At 33.4% G+C, this 19,670-nt stretch overlaps 1 protein-coding gene across 1 annotated transcript; it reads left to right on the top strand.

Annotated features, from left to right (window-relative positions):
- The first annotated feature begins 737 nt into the window (after positions 1-737).
- On the top strand, positions 738-12,400 carry LOC112001677 (exportin-T). Its single transcript, XM_024033852.2, has 15 exons — positions 738-2,851; positions 3,043-3,132; positions 3,257-3,346; positions 3,496-3,600; positions 4,095-4,154; positions 4,697-4,759; positions 5,220-5,315; positions 7,895-8,059; positions 8,879-9,052; positions 9,176-9,241; positions 9,331-9,429; positions 10,629-10,775; positions 11,763-11,941; positions 12,033-12,080; positions 12,186-12,400. The coding sequence occupies exons 1-13, from the start codon at positions 1,124-1,126 to the stop codon at positions 11,850-11,852; spliced, it is 2,973 nt and encodes a 990-aa protein (XP_023889620.2). The 5' UTR covers positions 738-1,123; the 3' UTR covers positions 11,853-11,941; positions 12,033-12,080; positions 12,186-12,400.
- Positions 12,401-19,670: the final 7,270 nt, after the last annotated feature.

Raw genomic sequence — 19,670 nt, 5'->3', positions numbered from 1 at the left:
AATCACAACTACATTTGATACTTACTTTTGTCTTATCATTAAGTGCTCTTTCATCCCAAAAAAAAAAAAAAAATCATTAAATGATCAATTTCAGAATTTATTGACGTCCAACTCACAACAATTAGATTTACTTAATAAAGAATGTTGCTAATAAGATATATAGGTTCAAGAATATTAGATATCTATAATCATTAAAAATAATATATATATATATATATTAATTATCATAATTATCAAATTTTATATTTAGATAAAAAATTTAAAAAAAGAAAAAAAATTCTTTTCAGTGCAATTCACAACTAGTTTATTTGTAACTTGTAACTTACCAATTTTAGAAAATACAACTATTTTTTATTTATAAAAATAAATACTACTATTTATTGATCTCTACTTTTACGTGCATACAAATTAAAAGTGATTTAATATTTAAAAAAAATTAATATATAAGTTTTCAAAAAAAAAATTAAACACATGTTATAAAACAAAAATTAAATTATAATTATAAATCGCAGCCATGCCTAAGATTTACCTTTCCTTTCACCAAAGGAAAAAAAAAAAAAAAAAAAATCCCATCCTACACCACATAAACAAAAATATTAAATATCAAAATTGTACATATTTTTTTTAAAATTTTCTCATGAAAATAACAAGGGTATCTAAGTAATTTAACACTTTAGTAATTAACACTCAGAATTGAAAAAAACTAAAACTATAAATATAAACCCAAAATCCCAACCAAACCCTAATAAGATTTGCTCTCCTACACAGAAAACCAAGCACACACAGAGAGAGACGAAAAGAAAAAGAAAGAAAAAAAAGAAAAAAAAAAAAATCTCAGACAAACAAAGAAAAGAAAAACCCTAGCTTTTTTACACACAAAAACACACATTGATCTGATCAAAAAATTGAGGTAAGCTTTCACAAACCCCCCCTGAATCTTTGAGTCTCCGAAATCCCCAAATCTTAAACCCTTGGAAGGTTGTGTGAAAAACCCAGAAGCAAAAAAAGGGAAAAGTTGTGATTTTGATTTCTGGGTTTGTTTTGTTTGGGCAAAAAGTGAAGGAAAATCAATTGGGGTTTGTGTTTTTAGGGGTTTTTGTTTTGTTTATTGTTATAGAAAAGAATGGATGATTTGGAGAAGGCTATACTTATATTGTTTGATGAATGGGGTGGTCCTATTGATGAAGGATTGAAAAAACAGGCTAAGGATTACTGTGATGAAAACAAGGAAAAGCCATTAATCTGTAGTGTTTGTATTGAGAAACTGTGTTTTTCTAACTCAGTCCAGGTACAATTTTGGTGTTTACAGACTCTTCATGAGGTTATTCGGGTTAGATACTCGTCTATGAGTCTAGATGAGAAGTTTTTCATTAGAAAATCCGTGTTTTCGTTCGCGTGTTTGGAGGCTATTGATGAAAAGAATGTTGCTAGGGTGTTAGAGGGTCCTGCATTTATAAAGAACAAGCTTGCTCAGGTTTTGGTTACTTTGATTTATTTCGAGTACCCGTTAATTTGGCCCTCTGTGTTTGTCGATTTTATGCCTCATCTGAGCAAAGGGGCTGTGGTGATTGATATGTTTTGTCGGGTTTTGAATGCTTTGGACGAGGAAGTGATTAGTTTGGACTATCCCCGGACTTCTGCAGAGTTGGAGGCTGCAGGGCGGATTAAGGATGCGATGCGGCACCAATGTATATCTCAGATAGTTAGAGCATGGTATGATATTGTGTTGTCGTATAGGAATTTAGATCAGGAACTTTGTACTAGTGTATTAGAGTCGATGAGGAGGTATATATCTTGGATTGATATTGGTTTGATTGTTAATGATGTGTTTCTCCCGCTATTGTTTGACATAGTTTTGGCTGGTGGGCTGTTGGAACAATTCCGTGGTGCTGCGGCTGGGTGTTTGTTGGCAGTGGTGTCTAAGAGGATGGAATCTCAAGCGAAACTATCTTTGTTGCAGAGTCTTCAAATAAGTCGGGTTTTTGGGTTGGTAGCTGAGGATGGTGATTCTGAGTTGGTTTCAAGTATAGCTACATTGCTTACTGGGTATGCACAAGAAGTTTTAGAATGCTTTAAACGGTTAAATTCTGAGGAAGCAAAGAGTGTTTCAATGGAGCTTCTGAATGAAGCCTTGCCCTCTGTTTTCTATGTAATGCAGAACTGTGAGGTGGATGCATCGTTTAGTATAGTGCAGTTTCTTTCAAGTTATGTTGGCACAATGAAAAGCCTTTCCCCTTTAAGGGAGAAGCAGCTGGTTCACGTGGGTCATATTTTAGAAGTGATCCGTGCACAGATTTGCTATGATCCTACATACCGCAATAATCTTGATATATTGGATAAAATTGGGAGAGAGGAGCAAGATAGGATGGTGGAGTTTAGGAAGGATTTATTTGTGCTGCTTCGTAATGTGGGTCGTGTGGCACCTGATGTTACTCAGGTATTTATCAGAAATGTGTTAGTTAGTTCTGTTGCATCTTCACCTGACAGGAATGTTGAAGAGGTGGAAGCAGCACTTGCTCTTTTTTATGCTCTAGGAGAGTCAGTAAGCGAGGATTCAATGCGATCTGGAAGTGGACTTTTGAGTGAGTTGGTTGTGATGCTTTTATCAACAAGGTTTCCTTGCCATTCTCATAGGCTAGTAGCACTAGCATATCTAGAGACAGTAACAAGATATATGAAGCATGTTCAAGAGAATACCCAATATATTCCTATTGTTCTGACTGCCTTTCTTGATGAAAGGGGAATACACCATCCCAACATCAATGTTAGCCGAAGGGGAAGTTATCTGTTCATGAGGGTTGTAAAATTGCTAAAAGTGAATCTTGTGCCTTTTATAGAGAAAATTTTGCAGGTATAAGAATGCTCATCTTTTTTCTCTTTTATATGTATATTGTTTTAAATTTTATTGTATATTGTAGACAAATATTGGCACATATGGTTTCTACCCTCCACTCGTTTTCTCTCTAATTTTTTTGATGATTTTGCCATTCATCACTCCCTCTCTCCTTCCATCTTTCCTGATTTTATCTTCACAAATGTCAGAGTCTGCAAGATACAGTTGCTCAATTTACAAGCATGGATTATGCGTCAAAAGATCATTTGGGATGTGAAGATGGTAGTCACATTTTTGAGGTATTCATGCATATTTATTGTTCTTCTTTAGGTTTTATTTGTATATGCCTGCGTCTGAAGTAAATATTTAGCCTAGAGACTCTGGGTGCTTTGTTTTGTTCTAATTGTACACCGACCTTAACAGGCAATTGGTTTATTGATTGGGATGGAAGATGTGCCACCGGAAAAGCAATCTGAGTATCTCTCTGCATTGCTTACTCCTCTTTGTCAACAGGTTGTGTTTGCATTTCTAATTATAGAACCCTTCATTTCTTCTGAGCTTCCTCATCTCCCCTGCCCACCATATCTCTCTTTATTAAAAAAAATTGAACCAATCAATACTTAATTTATAGATGCTTTTGACACGGTCATCCTTAAATGTAGGTTGAAGCATTGCTCATGAATGCAAAATTATTGTCTCCAGAAGAGGCTCCTGCCAAATTTGCTATTATCCAGCAAATAATCGTGGCAATTAATTCTCTCAGCAAGGTGCATTTCCATATTTTGACTTTCTAATATGTTTCTGGGTACTTTTTCATTCTGCCTTGTAGAGTTTTACCTTCTTGTTGTTATAAAATTTTGTATAATCCATTTGCTGTTTCTGCCTTGTACAATTTATAAAACCGTTCATGAATTTTTTTTTTTTTTTTTGAGTTAACCCTGCATGATTTACTAATACAAATCTTTACTAAAAGTGACTAGAATCATGTAATTGTGATTTTGTAAATTTGCTCAACCTAATTGTTTGAACATGTTCATGCAACTTGTATTTGTACTTATCAAAAAAAAAAAAAAAAAGCGTATGTCAAGTTTTATGTTGTATTAATTCTTGCCACATTCCTTTTGATCTGAATTCTTTACAGTAGTGAAATTGGAAGTACTCAGATCTCTTTTTCTAAGTTCTGCACATGTTTGGATTTGTATTTGGAGTTCTGGCTTAATATAAATGCAAAATTTTCTCAATATGTTTGTATGTAATACAGGGCTTTAGTGAGCGCCTTGTAACTACTAGTCGCCCAGCAATTGGTCTCATGTTCAAGCAGGTTCGTATCTTTCTTACGTTGATTTTTCTATCAAGGATTATGTGAATCATAGTCATTAGTCATTTAGCATTGGGGTTCTATAATAATTTCAGGGAGGGGATATGAATATGACATTAAATGCTACATTTTTAAACCCTTCTTTCACCTCCTTTAGGTTAAGTGCAAATTAATCTTTTAAATGTATCAAAGGAAAAATTATTCCCTTGTAAGTGTTAGGTGGAGTGTGAGGTTTTGGGTTCAAGACCCATTGGGTGTTGTGGATCTTTCCAATAAAAAAAGGGGTGGAAAGTAGCATTCATTAATCTGATTCCTTTCAATAGTTTCTTCTTTGGATGAGATATGAAAACCTGAAGTATGATGTTGCCCAATTGGAAACTTTTCATGTGGTGCCTACCTTGTTCTTTATGTATAATTTGTAAATGGACGGGAACAGAGTTTTCTGTAGAAAGGATTGTGAGGGAAACATGTCATTGTTTGTTGTCTCCATGCTAACTTCTTCTTACTCCTTTTTTTTTTTTTTTTTTTTCCACTGGGTAATCCAGACACTGGATGTTCTTCTCCAAGTTCTTGTTGTATATCCGAAGATAGAGCCTTTGCGGATTAAGGTAAGGGTCAAATATGGGTACAGAGAAGTATAGGTGCTGTTTGGTTCATGTTGGGTGTGTATTCATTTTCACTTTTCTTTTTTTTACTCATTTTCTATTTCCAACTCATTTTATGTTTGGCACAAATTTTCTTGTCTACTTTTTTTTTTTTTTTTTTTGGTTTTCACTTTTCAATTAAAAATTCGACACAAACTTTTGAGTGTTTCTTTTACAAAAATGCCACTGTATAACGGCAAAAAGGTGTATTCATTTTTTGTATTCAAACTCACTTTTTGGATACTAAAAATGAAAACTGAGTACAAATAAAAAAGCCAAACCAGTTTTTTAGTGGTAGGTCCAACTGAAAACTGAAAATGAAGACAAAATACACCACTTTTTTCTCTTAACCAAACAGCCTCATATTGTTTTGACATATTATAAACTACACCTGTTACCTGATGCTAGTTTGTGTGGCATTCAGGTCACATCCTTTATACACCGAATGGTGGACACTTTAGGAGCATCTGTATTCCCATACCTCCCAAAGGCATTGGAGCAATTGCTTGCAGAAAGTGAGGTAAAAAAATTGTGATTGGTTTGGTTTATTTAATCTCTTTCCTATTTCTAAATTCTAGAACCAATCATTATTTTGATTTGTATCTTCATTGTTTGGAATACATTAAAGAGTGGTTGTTTTCCCCAAGTATCGGTTACAGTACTAGGGGATGCCAATGAGATGGTAACAAGGGGCAAACTGCTCAGCCATTTGGCAGTCATCGTGCTTTATTGTAGGAGTAGGGTTTGGAAATAATATTTTAGACACGTTCATTGGGCATATTACTATTTAACTTTGGAATCTTCAGACGCCACATGGATTTTGCATGACCAAATTAGCTACACTCTACAGGGTTGCTTCATTCTGCCCCATCCTGTCACAGGTTTGTGATGGGTTCGGTCGAGGTTTCCTTTCTGTATACAGCTTGGTATGCTGTGGTTTGACATGAAATATAATGTAATTTAATTAGTATAGTTTATAGTGCCCAAAGGAGCCTCATTCTGCCCTATCCTGTCACAGGTTTGGGGGGGCAGATTTTTTTGGAACACATTGACATTCCCATCCTAAGGTGCCTGTTCAATGTGATTTTTACCTTTTTCTTCCTGTCCTACGGCATGAGTTGGCAATCCATATACTAGTTTCTTTTTATTTTTTTGGATAGGTATCCATCTGCTAGTTAATTTGCTGTTAGAATTAGAGCAAACTACTCCCAATTTTTTTGTTGCTTTGGGACATTTGAGTAAATTTCTAGTTCTTCAATTACCATTTGTCCTTGGATTATTGGATAAAACCTCCTATTCTGTTTTATATCTAACTTAAATACAAGCAAAGCATTAACTTTTTGTATGGGTATTCCTTAGTGGTATTCATTTATATTTCTAATTTTGAACCTCATAAATGCATTAATAAAATAGTTTCCTCTTTTTGTTTAGAATATGGGAGAAAGATAAATGTGAACAAAATTGTGATATCCCCTTCCCATCCCCCTTTTTCTAGACATGTAATAGAGAAATAGAGAAGAACATAAAGATCTTATATATAGTTTTTTATTGGCATGGAGAAAGTGTATGATAGAATACCTAGAGAGGTTTTGTGGTTAGTCTTTATAAAAGAAAGGAGTTCCTCTAAAGTATATTACGTTGATTATAGCTATCGAGCGGTAATTAGTGTGAGAGCCAATGAAGGCATTACAAGTGAGTTTTCTTTCACAATAGGTTTGCATTAAGGTTCAACTTTAAGTTCATGTCTTTTTGCACTAGTTATAGATGAACTTGCTAGACCGATGCAAGATGAAGCCCCATGGTGTATGTTTTTTTTTTTTTTTTTTTTTTTGCAAAAGATATAATTTTAGTGGATCGAACAAGATGTGGAGTCAACGCCAAATTTGATCTGGAGGGATACTTCAGAATCTACAGTTTTTTTTTTTTTTTTTTTTTGCAAAAGATATAATTTTAGTGGATCGAACAAGATGTGGAGTCAACGCCAAATTTGATCTGGAGGGATACTTCAGAATCTACAGGATAGGTTTGTAACAGACTAAATGGGGAGTAAGTTCAGTAATAGGAAAAATAAAGATGAAGTTGTAAAACTTGATGGTTAAAAAAATACCAAACAGCTAGTTCATTCGATATCTTAGATTAATAATTCATAAGGATGGTGAGAATGTGAGATTGATTGAAGATGTGAATCCTAGAATGAGAGTAGTGTGGATAAAGTGGAGAAGCACATTAAGAGTGTTGTGTGATCATAGAATGCCTATTAAATTAAAAGGAAAATATTACAAGATTGTTATAAGACTAGCCATTCTATATGTTACTAAATGCCAAGCTATATGAAATAACATGCTTATAAAAGGAAAAAGAAAAAAGAAATAACATGTTCATAAAAGGAGCGTAGCTAAAATGCATATGAAAAAAGAAAAAGAAAAAAGAGTGTAGCTGAAATGAAACTGTTAAGATGGATCAGGGGAAATACAAGGAAGATATGATACAAAAAGATATGATAGCACCACACTTCTTTGGTGAGTTGTTACCTCTTGAGAAACTACTTAGTGCTTGGGGGGCAGGGGTTCAAGCTGTGGGCAGTGTATTTTTAACCATTATCAAAAATAGAAAGATATGATACAAAATGAAGATATTTTATTAAAGATATGGTGGCTCCTATCTATGAAAAGATGAGGAAGAGTCAAAGAAGAGCAATTAATGCACCATTGAGGAAGAGTAATTTGATTCAAGTTGATACAACAAAATTAAGGTAGGAGAAGACTGAGATTAACACTAGTAGAAGTAATAAAAAGTGACATGTTAATTAGAAGATGACATAGTGTATGATTTTGAAAAATGATAGAATAACAGAGAAGAATACATGTGAATGAACTTGATTATTTTTTAAGGATCCATAGCTGACCCATAGTTCGACTAAGGTTTTATTGTTGTAATGCCTTTTTTCCTTCCTTAGCAGTAGTTAAGCTGTGAAGGGATGTTCTATCCATTTGTAACAGCTGTGAAAATTAAGACTGAGGGTGATCATAAGTTCTGCATTACTTCACTAATTGCTTTGGTGATATTGAGGTTTTGATTCTAGATTATGCTTTGTTGCAGCCAAAGGAGATGGTTGGTTTTCTTTTACTACTTAATCAAATTATATGCAAGTTCAACACGTTGTTTCATGACATATTGGAAGAAGTATTTCCTACTATTGCTGGTAGGATATTTAATGTTATTCCAAGAGATGCATTTCCTTCAGGACCTGGAACCAATACTGAGGTATGGGAAGACCAATACAGTGATTTTATTTATTTATTTTTGTGCTTGTTCTTTATGCAATGAATGCTTCTGCAACCTCTGCTCAGGACTTATACATTAAACCCTATGATATGATTGTCATTGATTAAGTGCTTAAAGTTGTAACTAAATTTTGTAGCTTAATGAATTTTTATGCTACCACTTGAATTAAATTGTATAGACAGTAAAATTGCACGTTCAATTTAGTAAAATATGGGGGCGTATCACTTGTTCTCAATTTTTCAATATCAAATTCATTTACTTTATAGACATTTTCTTCAAAATTACTTTTCTCCATTTTTTTTTCAATAAATAATATTATGAATGATCATATTTCTTTAGTTATTAAAGAGTCAGGAAATCAAAATTTCATGGATGTACCTTGTAGTGAAAAGGTTATTTGTCCTTGGCCTGAGTTTTTTCCTTTGTTTGCTTAAATTCTCATGGTTCATTTTTATGCTCAGGATTTAAAAAGGAAGGATGAAAACAGAAATAGGAATTGACATTTGGCTTTTCAATTATAAAAGCTTTATGATATGGATTTTATGTTTCAACTTTCTGTATATAAGCAGTATCAGGTAGTTTGATGAGTTCTTTTACAGATTTAGGTAGTGGAATGAGTAGTTTGTTTGGTTAATTTTTATTGTTAGCTAAAAAAATTTACTCTACATCTACACCTTGAACATCGTTTACAATGTCTGCGAGAGTGAAAATCTACTTCTTACATTCTTCATAATAAGTTTCAACTTCTGTACCAGTACTTATACTATTACTCTTGTATTGACTCCTTTTTTCTGTTAGGAAATCCGCGAATTGCAGGAGCTTCAGCGAACATTATATACGTTTCTTCACGTGATAACAACACATAAACTGTCTTCTGTTTTTCTTTCCCCCAAAAGTAGGCCCTACTTGGATCCAATTATGCAGTTGCTACTGTACTCATCCTGTAATCATAAGGATATTCTTGTAAGAAAGGTGTGAAGCTTGCAAGTTTTACTCTTCTTACCATTTAGGTTTTCTTTGCTTTGATTATCAACAAGTTAGTTCTTCTAATATAGAACAAGTGTTATAATCTGCTTTGTTCTTTTTGTTAATCAGGGGTGCATTCAGATATTTATTACATTAATTAAAGATTGGTGTGCCAGTCCTTATAGCGAAGAAAAGGTAATCTCTGAGTTCCCCAACTAAATTTGTTATGTTGAGGGTTTTTTTTCTTTCACCTTTCATCACACTAAATGTTGAATTATTTTCAGGTGCCTGGCTTCCAAGGATTTATGATTGAGCACTTTGCAACAAATTGTTGTTTGCTTAGCGTGCTAGACAGATCCTTTGAGTTTCGTGACGCAAATACTGTAAGTTTATTATTCATATTTTTGTTTTTTATTGAATTATTTCCTGCTTGTGCATGTTATATTATCATGAGATAATAATATAAGCTGAGGGGTCAATATCTAACTGATGTACAGGGCTACATATTCAATGTGTGCTTAAAAAAAAAAAATTGCGTATGGAAATTATTATAAATCATTACAGGGGGTACTAAGTGAAACCATATTCATTTTCAAAGGTTGATTTGTTCATGAGGTGGGACTCATGTTGGAACAGTTGTGGGGGACCTAAATGAGAAATTGGCCTTATAATCGGTTAAGATTCGTAGAATTTGTAATTTTGCAGTGAATAATCTAGCAAAGGGGCTAGATGAGGGATATTAGGGTTGGCTTCTATAGCTTATTCATCTTCTTCGTCTGGGTTTGAGTACAGTTGGTTTGCAGAAAAGAACTCATAATGACACAGTCAATTTACTTGGGAACCCATAGTTATTTTGTAGACCTATTCCTAAATGTTGCTGGAAGACCTGTGTAATTGGTAATGTGGAGAGGTGATTTTTGAGAGTTCTAGAGTGACACTTACCTGGCAGTTTAAACAAGTGACTTTAGAGAAATGGTGGTCCAACTACAAAATTTCCAATCCTCTGGTATTCATAGAAAATGAGCATACTATTGTCTAAGCATTGTGTACAAACAAATTTTTAGTGATCTGCTACAACCCTGAGGGTGGCACTAACACTTCAAAAAGAAAAAAAGAGACAGGAATACCTAGCAAGGAGTCATTGTACTACTTGTGAACCTTCGATGTAGAGGGAAAGGACAAATTTTCTGTGGGTTAAGTTTTTAAATTCATTATGATAATTGTGATTTATTGGAAGTATTACCTTAAATCAATGTGGTGAAACAACATAATGTCATTTACTTTTTGAGTTCTGCTAGTTTATCGATGTTAATAGCTAACCGTGTTATGTAATTCTTTTGGGTTCAAAGGTTCAAAAGCTAATAATAAAACATTGGGGGCATAAAGAATTTATCAGGGCAGGGGTTGATGTCCATTGTTTGAGTAAACAATATGGGCTGAATATTTTATTGATGATTGTTACTTAAAGAAAGAGGAAAAGAGGAGAAAAATCTATTGGTAATATTTAAGGAGTTGAGTATAATTTGTTAGTGCTTCACTGCTTTGTACTGATAAAATTTGTTGTATTGAATTTACTTGGCAGTATGTTTTGTTTGGAGAAATTGTGATGGCTCAGAAGGTCATGTATGAAAATTTTGGTGATGCATTTCTCAGACATTTTCTTTCAAAAGGTTTTCCAGCTGCACATTGCTCTCAAGATTTGGCAGAGCAATACTGTCAGAGGTTGCAGGTATTACTTATATGTATCAAGAATTTAGCGGTCCAGGATATGTTTTATCCTGCCAATTCTTTTAATATATTTACATTCTAATCATCAAATAAAACTGCGTGCAATTTTTTCATTCTTTCTTTTGGTAGTATTAAGCCCATTCTTTTTTTTTTTAAGAATAAATTTAGCTGTAAATTGATAAATACCTAATTTATCTAGTAACTGAACCGCAGTTAACTCTTGGACATTTTGCTATATATTATCAAACGTATTTTCCGATGGCTATTTGCAATTTGTGGCACCATGTTTGATCTGGATTGTACGAGAGGCCACCATATAAATATGCAGAATTTTATCTAGGAATGTCTTTGCTCTTGGGGCTTGATTTGTGATGTTTGTTTCCCATGTGAACTGTGAACAGCCTGAGCTTAAAGTTTATTGGAGGTTGGACTGAGTTTGAACCTGCTTAGGGTAATAACTACTGTGGATGCTGTTCACTGTGGCAGCTGGCACCCACTATTATGTTATTGTAACACAGGATATTTGTCTTTATATTGGAATAATCCTGTAATATATAATACAATTTTATACGCATGTGTTCATACTTCATGCACAGACGGTTGCACAATATGGTCCAATAATGAATTGAAAGTATAATAGCCATTGGGAGACTTAGCGTATGTCCAGTCATGGGTGGAAGATAGAGCCTGCTTAAACTCAATATTTCATCCTGAAATTTGAGCCAGAGTTGGGCCTATTCCAAATTAGGTACAGGTATATCTATTCTGTTGGTTTTTGGGTTGATGGGTTCAGCATGGCTTGTCAGACTATAACTTCCTAGAGGATATGCACTGAACCTCTGCAGAAATAGGAATAACCCAGGAATGAATACTCGATATTATTAAAGTTGTACAACTGGTCTATGGGTTTTTTATTCTTATTCTTATTTATCCAATGAATATTTGGCATTACTGCTCTAATTTTGTTGTTATGCCTTCAAATTTTCAGGGTAATGATATCAAGGCATTGAAATCATTCTACCAGTCGCATATTGAAAATTTAAGGATGCAGCAGAATGGAAGCCTTGTTTTCAGATAGCATTGTCATTGATAAGATGAATGTTGTATTCCCATGCTTCATATTTTTTTTTGCTCCTGAATTGTGGCAATGCAGTTTTGTTCTCTAAGGTAACTGCAGCTGTTCTGTGATTTTCATGTCACATTCTTGGTGTATACGTAGAATGAGTTATACGTTGTACTTACATTGGTGGTGTTGCAGGGTTCTTTCTGTATATAACTTTTTGTGCGCGCTATTTTTGTCATCAAGGTACGGATATACTCTCTGTTAAGCCAAATCTAATAAATTTTCTACAAGCTTTAATAGCTAATCTTGTAAGGTGGCTCAGTCTGTCTTTTACTCTTTGTTCCACAGTTGTAAATTTCTGGAGGAAAAAATTTCATAATTTATGATAAGTACGGCTACATCCGTCTGGAGCTGCTTAGCCTGAGATCAAGCTATTCCATGTTCTGTTCATAACCAATTTTGTTGTTTTGGTTTATTTATTTATTTGTATTAGTGATTGCATTTGTTTTTTTGTTTATAAATATTCTTACATTTTAGTCTCAATTCATAAAATTTGATACTTAGTTTTTGCCAAGAGCCCTTGTAGCTCAAGTCCCTCTCTCTCTCTCTCTCTCTCTTCCTTCCCTTCCCCAATTGTTTTAACTATGAATTATTTAGTTTTGGTACTTAGTTTTCTCTTCCCATCCTCCCCCCCTTTCTGTTTGAAGATCATAGCTAACTATCATATAAAATTTTAGCTGTACAGTATTGATACCTCTGAAGAAAGATGCTGTACGTTCCCTATCTCTCTCTCGCTACTACCATGTCATTGTTATTTCACAAGATATATATATGCCAAATAAGGTATGAGCCGTATGCCATGCCTGTGGTAGGGAATGCAAATGAGTTTGTTCTATGAATACTGGTAGACTTTTTGTGCATTTGGATTAGCTTATTCTTGAAAGGTTTGTTTGCGGAATGTCCGCAAAAGTACAATTGTACCAAGGGGGAAAAAAGACAGCAAAAAAGTAGCAAAGTTTTGAAAAGTTGTACTGAAACAAATAAGCTAATAAGCAATATAATAGTACAAATATGCTAACAAAGAAAAACTCTATATGTGTGTGTATATATACATTTGACTCCTAAAATTTAGGTCTAGGTCTGTTATTTGAAATTATAATCGAAGGTGCTCCTTTTTAGTTCCTAAAAAAATGTAAACGTACTAAGTTATTCCATTGCTCCATCGATATAATTCTTACCTACAAGTAAAAAATAAATTTTCAAAAATTAAGGACTGAAATCGAACCTGACTCAAAATTTAAGGATCTATAGTATGTATTGAACTATCATATATCAAGTAAAAACGAAGAAAAGATGAATTTATTGGTGTGCCTAATCACAAAGGGAATAATATCCAATAATAAGGCAACTCTACGAAAGTATGACATATGAATAAGATCACATGTTAATAATTTCCTACCTTCCTCCTTGTAACTCCGGTCCAAGTACGCCAACAAGTACCCCTTAAACTTTCAAAATTATATTTAATCCCTCATTATTAAATCTTATGAAAAATGGATAGAGCATGATTTTCATTGATTTTGTTGCAATGTCTTAAATGTCAAAACTATATAATTATTTAATCCTGGTTAAATATTACGAAAGATAGGGGCATGATTTTCATATTACATTATTAAGGGTCATTCTCTGCAACGTGCTAATAAAATTCTACCCATGTGTAGAATTTTTGTGTGTGCACTAATGAAAAAGGGTACGTCATTACCGAATCAAATTGGAAAGACCAACCATATCGGATATCACCTCTTCAATCTCTGCCTAGCATAAAATTTTCTTTTTAGGTAATCTGTCTTTTAATTTATTCAATGAAAATCTTTGATACGTGCTGGTGACTTTATTTAGGTAATCTGTCACAATTTAAACTGTTCATAAATGTCATTTTTAAGTCATATATGCAATAAAATTCACCATACTAATGTAAATAAAAAGATATAAATATGATTGTTATACATAAAAAAATAGTTGTTCAAAGTACTTCAGACATTTTAAATATATAAATAATTGCTACAATTAGAAGCCGTCTCTCAATAGTTTTTCTTTGTTAGAACCATGCACATATGTTTTTGTAATTTCGCAACATAAGTAAGAACTATATCGATAAAGCAATGGCATAACTAACTTAGTATTTTTACATTTTTTTAAGAACTAAAAAGGAAAAAAAAAACACTTTAAATTTTAAGTTCTAATATAGAACTAGACCTAAATTTTAGGAATCAAATATATATATAACCCTAAAAAAAAAAATGGCAGTTTTAACTGGAGCTTGCGTATGTGCTTAGCACTTTCATGGAATATTTGTCACACATATATAATTTGGAGATGATTATTAGTACTCTTTTATCAATAACAAGAATAAAGTCTGATAAAAAATAAATAAAAATAAGAATAAGGTATTACGTGGTTTAGTTTTACATGGTTTAAGCTACTTAAAGATGGATCTAATTCGTGTTAAAATGTACTAGTGTACCACCTCTTGGGACCTTGTGAATGTGCCAAGTTCTTTCATGGGATGTGTCACATGTAGTTTTTAGAAAGGGTCAACAGTGTTGCAGTAATATAAACCCAAGGATTGGAGGACTCCATGCCCCTCAAATCCCAAACACATCAACCTTGACTAGAAAAAAAGGTTGGGACCAAGAACAAGAATATACAAATGCAGAAACAGCGTTAAGGTCAATTGGTAGAATTTGATTCAAGGATTACATTCATGCATGTGACCAAGTCAATAGGAGAAGCTTTATTGGGACTTTGGAAATGTGCCTAGTTCTTTCGTGTTATGCACTTCAAACTCATGTCTCATACGCACCAACAGTGGTCCTATATTTAATATGTAAGAGACTTACTAGTGGCGTACTAAGAAGAGAACTCTAAAATTTCTTGGAGATGAAATGAGAATGGGAAATGGGGTACTTGAAAAATGGTTTAAGCTAAGTTTATGATAGGATGTAACTCGTGGGACCTTGAGAATGTGCCAAGTTCTTTCATGATATATGTGTATTATCATGTAATCTAGAAGGGGTCTAACTCAATGTGAGATATATAACATTATTGGGACTTAGGTGGGGAATATGCGAAGTTATTTCATGGGTTATATGTCACATGCATAGAGTTTATAGCTAAGTTTTAACTAATGGCTCATATGCGCTGAAGGGTGGTCCTATATAGGGGCCTTTCTTGGAATGTAATAAGTTTCATGGTATATGTCACACACAAGGTGGGCTAGTGTTCCAGAAGATTGGGAGTGAAAGTTCTTGAATACCTAATCTCATACAAAGCAAAACTGAAAATCAAAAATGAACAAGCCATTGAACCAATGTGGGCTATGGAAAAGGAAGTTTGGCACTATATAGTCAACCCTTTAATACACAAAATTGATTAGTCATTTTCTCACAAAAAATGACAAGCTAACAACCATGACACCATGTGGGCTGCTTTGGCCATTATGGGAGCGTACAAAACTATGTTCTACCTTCTTATTGGTGAGATGAATTACTTAAACTGCTTTAGGTACAATATGCTCATATTTTCCTTAACCAGTGCAGTGAAAATAAAAACCTCTTTTTATTTTAAATTTTATTTTGAATTGACATGTTCCCCACCTGGCTAAAGTTAACCAGCAAGCCAACCTTATCTGATAAAAAAAAGTAGCTTTAGAATTCTAAGTATGGAATCCAAAATACGAGGGTTGGAAGTAGAAGTCATCTTTCCCATCAAAGAAAACTAGACATCCCTTCTAACGATTACCAAATGAATGAAGAAAAAAGTAGCCAAAAAAATAAAATGAAAAACACGAGGTGGTAAGATTTATAAATGTGTCCTAAGCTTACTTTTAAATGAAAATAGATATTTTAACGAAAGGTTTTGTTTTGTTTTTTGTTCTGTTTTTTTTAAGCAAATGAACAAAGAAGATGAATAGACAACGCTTATGACAAATCAATGCAAGGTCCTTTGGGGGCTAGTTATAGATACTTTATACACCAATCAAGATTAGCTACATGTATATTTTTAAGGAAAACGTGCCCTAAAGATATTAGTTTAAGAAGCATTTTTATAAATTTTTTATGCGAAAAGAAAAAAAATAATTGATTTTTATTTTTTAACAACTTTTCATATTTCCCATAAAAATGATATTAAAATTTTCCTAAGATTGTCAATTAACAATACTTCCTAAACGAATGTAATTAGAGCATCCATTAACTTTTCCCATTATTAATTTAGGTCTTCTTCTCCCTATCTTTGTTTATTCAATCAACTTGAATCAAATCATTCTTACTAATTGGTGTATTAATTGTTCTTCGTTCCACATGACCATGTCATCTTAAGTGATTCTATGATATTTTTCATCAATAAGAGCCCACTTTTATCTTTAAACAAATTTCTTCATCTCATATCCTATCTTTACTTGTATTTTCATGTATAGATCTTAGCATTCTCATTTTACCTATACTTGTTTTATGGAAATGTTGTTTCTTTATAGCAATCTTGTAAAACTTTCCCTATATCTTAATAGACATTTTATGATCACACAATACTCTTGAAGAACTCCATTTCATCCACCATCATCTTATCCTACATGATTCACATTCTCTTCAATCTTCCATCCTTAAGAATTATTGATACAAATACCAACAACACTCACTCTTTAGTATCTCTTGGCCATCTAATAGGATCAATTATAACAAGTCACACACTCATATTCCATAAATACAGAGAAACTCAATAGAAATTTTGTTTGCACTCAAGATCTTATTGAAAAGGTTGTTAACCATCTACACTTACATCACCTAAGCACTTCCAAATCAATGGGGATTGTCTCAAGTCTCATGGATTTTCTTGTTTTCATTCTCCTCAATATGACTTTTACCTCGGGTATCTTAATTCTTCAAATATTCTTACTGTTTCTATAATCAATTGGATTATTTAGTTTGTCTGAATTCCATGTATGACTTCCATTAAAAAGTTTAAATTACCTTGAATCCAACAACTCAAATTGCCCTTTATTCTTTATAGCTTTTCATAGGCAACGTTGTCTCTACATCTAGGTAGGTTTCTATAACTCTCTCTTTCTAATTGAATTGGTGCTTAGATCTCCTCATTCCACCACCAACCCTCATTTTTGAATAGCCTGCCTTTTAGTTTCTTTAAGTAGTTCTTTAGCCACTTTTTTACCCATTTCATTCCACATCTTATCAATATCTTCCGTTGGATTCCACTTTTCTTCTTTGATCATTCTATTTTTAAATACAATTTATTTTTCTCCCTTCTAATATCACTATCTAATTCTCCAGTTCCTTTACTTGATATCTCTTCTTTTCCATATGTTAATACAAATATTTAGCACCACCAACATATGTTAGGTAGTTACTCTCCCTTTTGGCTTCACCTTGCAATGTTTATAAATCTACTATCCACTTTTTGAGTAAGGATGAAATCTATCTTTAAACGTAATTAAGTGTGAATCCCTCTTTATGAACCAGGTTTTCTTCAATATCAAATCATATATCATTGCAAAGTCTAAAATAGCAACTCTTGACTCATCCTTTTCTTAATACTCATGGCCTCCATGGATGCTTTCACATCCCTCACAATCTTTTCCAACATGGTCACATCCCTCTTTATTTATTTATTTTACAAGATAAAATTCTACTCTAACCTAATTTAAGTGTAACTCTTAAATTAGATCATTCCTATCCTCCCAAAAATTTACTTAATGGATTCTTCCAACCCAAGTTGAGGAGCGTACATACTAATTACATTAATTGTCTCTACTCTTAGAACACATTTTATTAAAACAAAGTTCAATCACCTATCTTTCTAACCTTAATAACTTCTTCTTTGAGAATTTTATTTATGACTTTTATCTTTTCCTATATACCATAATTTATGTACACTATATTTTCAATTTCTCTTGATTTCTTACATTCCTACTTGCATCTTCTTCGCCTGCGTGCAATAGCTCTATTTGGTGTGTCGCGTTGCACACAAGCAAAACACTATTGGCGGCAATAAATAGCTCATTGAGCGATGATTGATACAACCCCTACCTTTGAAAGCTGAAGGATGACAATGCCCATGATTGTTCCAGAGAGAAGGATCATGGTGCCCCAAAACCATGACATCTAGCATCTCCTTGCGTATGAGGGACTTATATGCCACTGTTATCCCTGGCTCAGTTATGAAAGAAATCAGTAGACTCATTTCCTCTAATCATGTATCTTCTGATAAACCAAGAAATTATTGTATATCTCGAAGTACATAAATTCGTACTCCTTATCTCATACGAATGGTGAGTCTATTAATTAAAATCATGGTAGGACCCACCATTCATTGAGAGGAGAGAGTACTATTTATGGTATTTTGAGAGTAACTAATAATTTTCTGCCCGAGAGGCCTTTGGACGATCAACAAGTCATAAAGGTGCATTAAATACGTCTTCTGTTTCTAAATAGATAAATAAAGAGAACATGAATACATGATTGTTGGACGGCGACATTAAATTGCCAGAGGCATTACCAAAGCCATTAAGGCTCCCATTGAAGACCTCCAACAGCTAGAAAAGTATGTAACTATAAAAGGACATCAAACAAAGGTACTTACAGATATCATAATACTCTCAATCGTTTACAATATTCCCTCTCAATGCTTGAATTTACCATCAGAGACTCATTGACTAGTATCGCGCCGATGACCTTTTCGAGAGAAATACCATTTCTGATCTTGTGCAAGAATATAGATTCATTTGGTCATACTCCGTCTAGACGAACCTATTGACCGACAAATTTGACTACATCATCTACTATTTTATTAGTTTTACTGTTAAAGATCCTATTTTCCGAATGCATCTACAGATCATGTCCTTTTGGACTAACCTTTTTATCCATAGATATCCATCAAAGAGTAGGAACCTTTACCCATTTCTCATTACACTTGAGTGTGTTGATGTAGTTTGTTGCTTACACAGGACACCTTAACCGTCGGCCATTTTACACTTCATCCAAGATCTATTCTAGTAGGAGATGCCTCGACTTATATTTGTATATTATCCATTCATGATAAAGTGGCTAAATTTTACATTGTATATCAACTTACAACAATCTTCTTCCTTTTTCCTAACATTGAAACCAATTAACATTGACTCAAATATATATATATATATCAACTTACAACAATCTTCTTCCTTTTTCCTAACATTGAAACCAATTAACATTGACTCAAATACAGTTGAATGGATAAGGCAATAAATAACACAATTCTAGAAGGCCGGCAAATTAATACATTATTATACCTACTTCTTTGTCACTGCAAGGATTAGATAATTGAGACTCACTCTCTCTATCCTTCCTCTCTCTTTTTTTATCTTTACCTTTGTCTTTATTTGTAAACTAATCTGGACCACTTAGGCCCTAATTCCGAGTTCTTTCCGCAGTGCTTCCATAACGAAATTTGTCAAAAATGGAGTTGAATAAAATAGAACCAAAACAAGTTAGACATTAGACTGCACTGTTTTTGTTTATTCTCCCAAAGGATTTTAGTATCTGTTAACATTCTATTTTGTCATGTGTGAACTATGAAGCGTACCGACCGGCTTCCTGAGGTGCTTAATATAGCCCACTCCCATGAAACAGACAAGAAAATCTTTGTGCAATAGTCATAAAAAAATTCATCATTGTTCCATTTCCATTTCCATTACTTTATTATCCAACTTGATGCTTTTAGTCATTGTCTTGTTCCGCAGACACATTTTGACCATAACAAATATCAAATATGACGGGGAAA

This window comes from Quercus suber, unplaced genomic scaffold (assembly GCF_002906115.3).
Source record: "Quercus suber isolate HL8 unplaced genomic scaffold, Cork oak 2.0 scaffold_206, whole genome shotgun sequence".
In the NCBI taxonomy this organism is placed as follows: Eukaryota; Viridiplantae; Streptophyta; class Magnoliopsida; order Fagales; family Fagaceae; genus Quercus; species Quercus suber.
The sequence above is the reverse complement of the archived record's forward strand: the minus strand, read 5'-3'. Positions and strand labels throughout refer to the sequence as shown.

What these genes read in the sequence shown, in the direction of transcription:
- LOC112001677 (XM_024033852.2), top strand. Translation starts at nt 1,124, where the DNA reads ATGGATGATTTGGAGAAGGCTATACTTATATTGTTTGATGAATGGGGT. An exon ending in TAGAGCCTTTGCGGATTAAG is followed by an intron (nt 4,760 to 5,219) that starts GTAAGGGTCAAA and finishes TGTGGCATTCAG; the next exon opens with GTCACATCCTTTATACACCG. An exon ending in AATACTGTCAGAGGTTGCAG is followed by an intron (nt 10,776 to 11,762) that starts GTATTACTTATA and finishes TCAAATTTTCAG; the next exon opens with GGTAATGATATCAAGGCATT.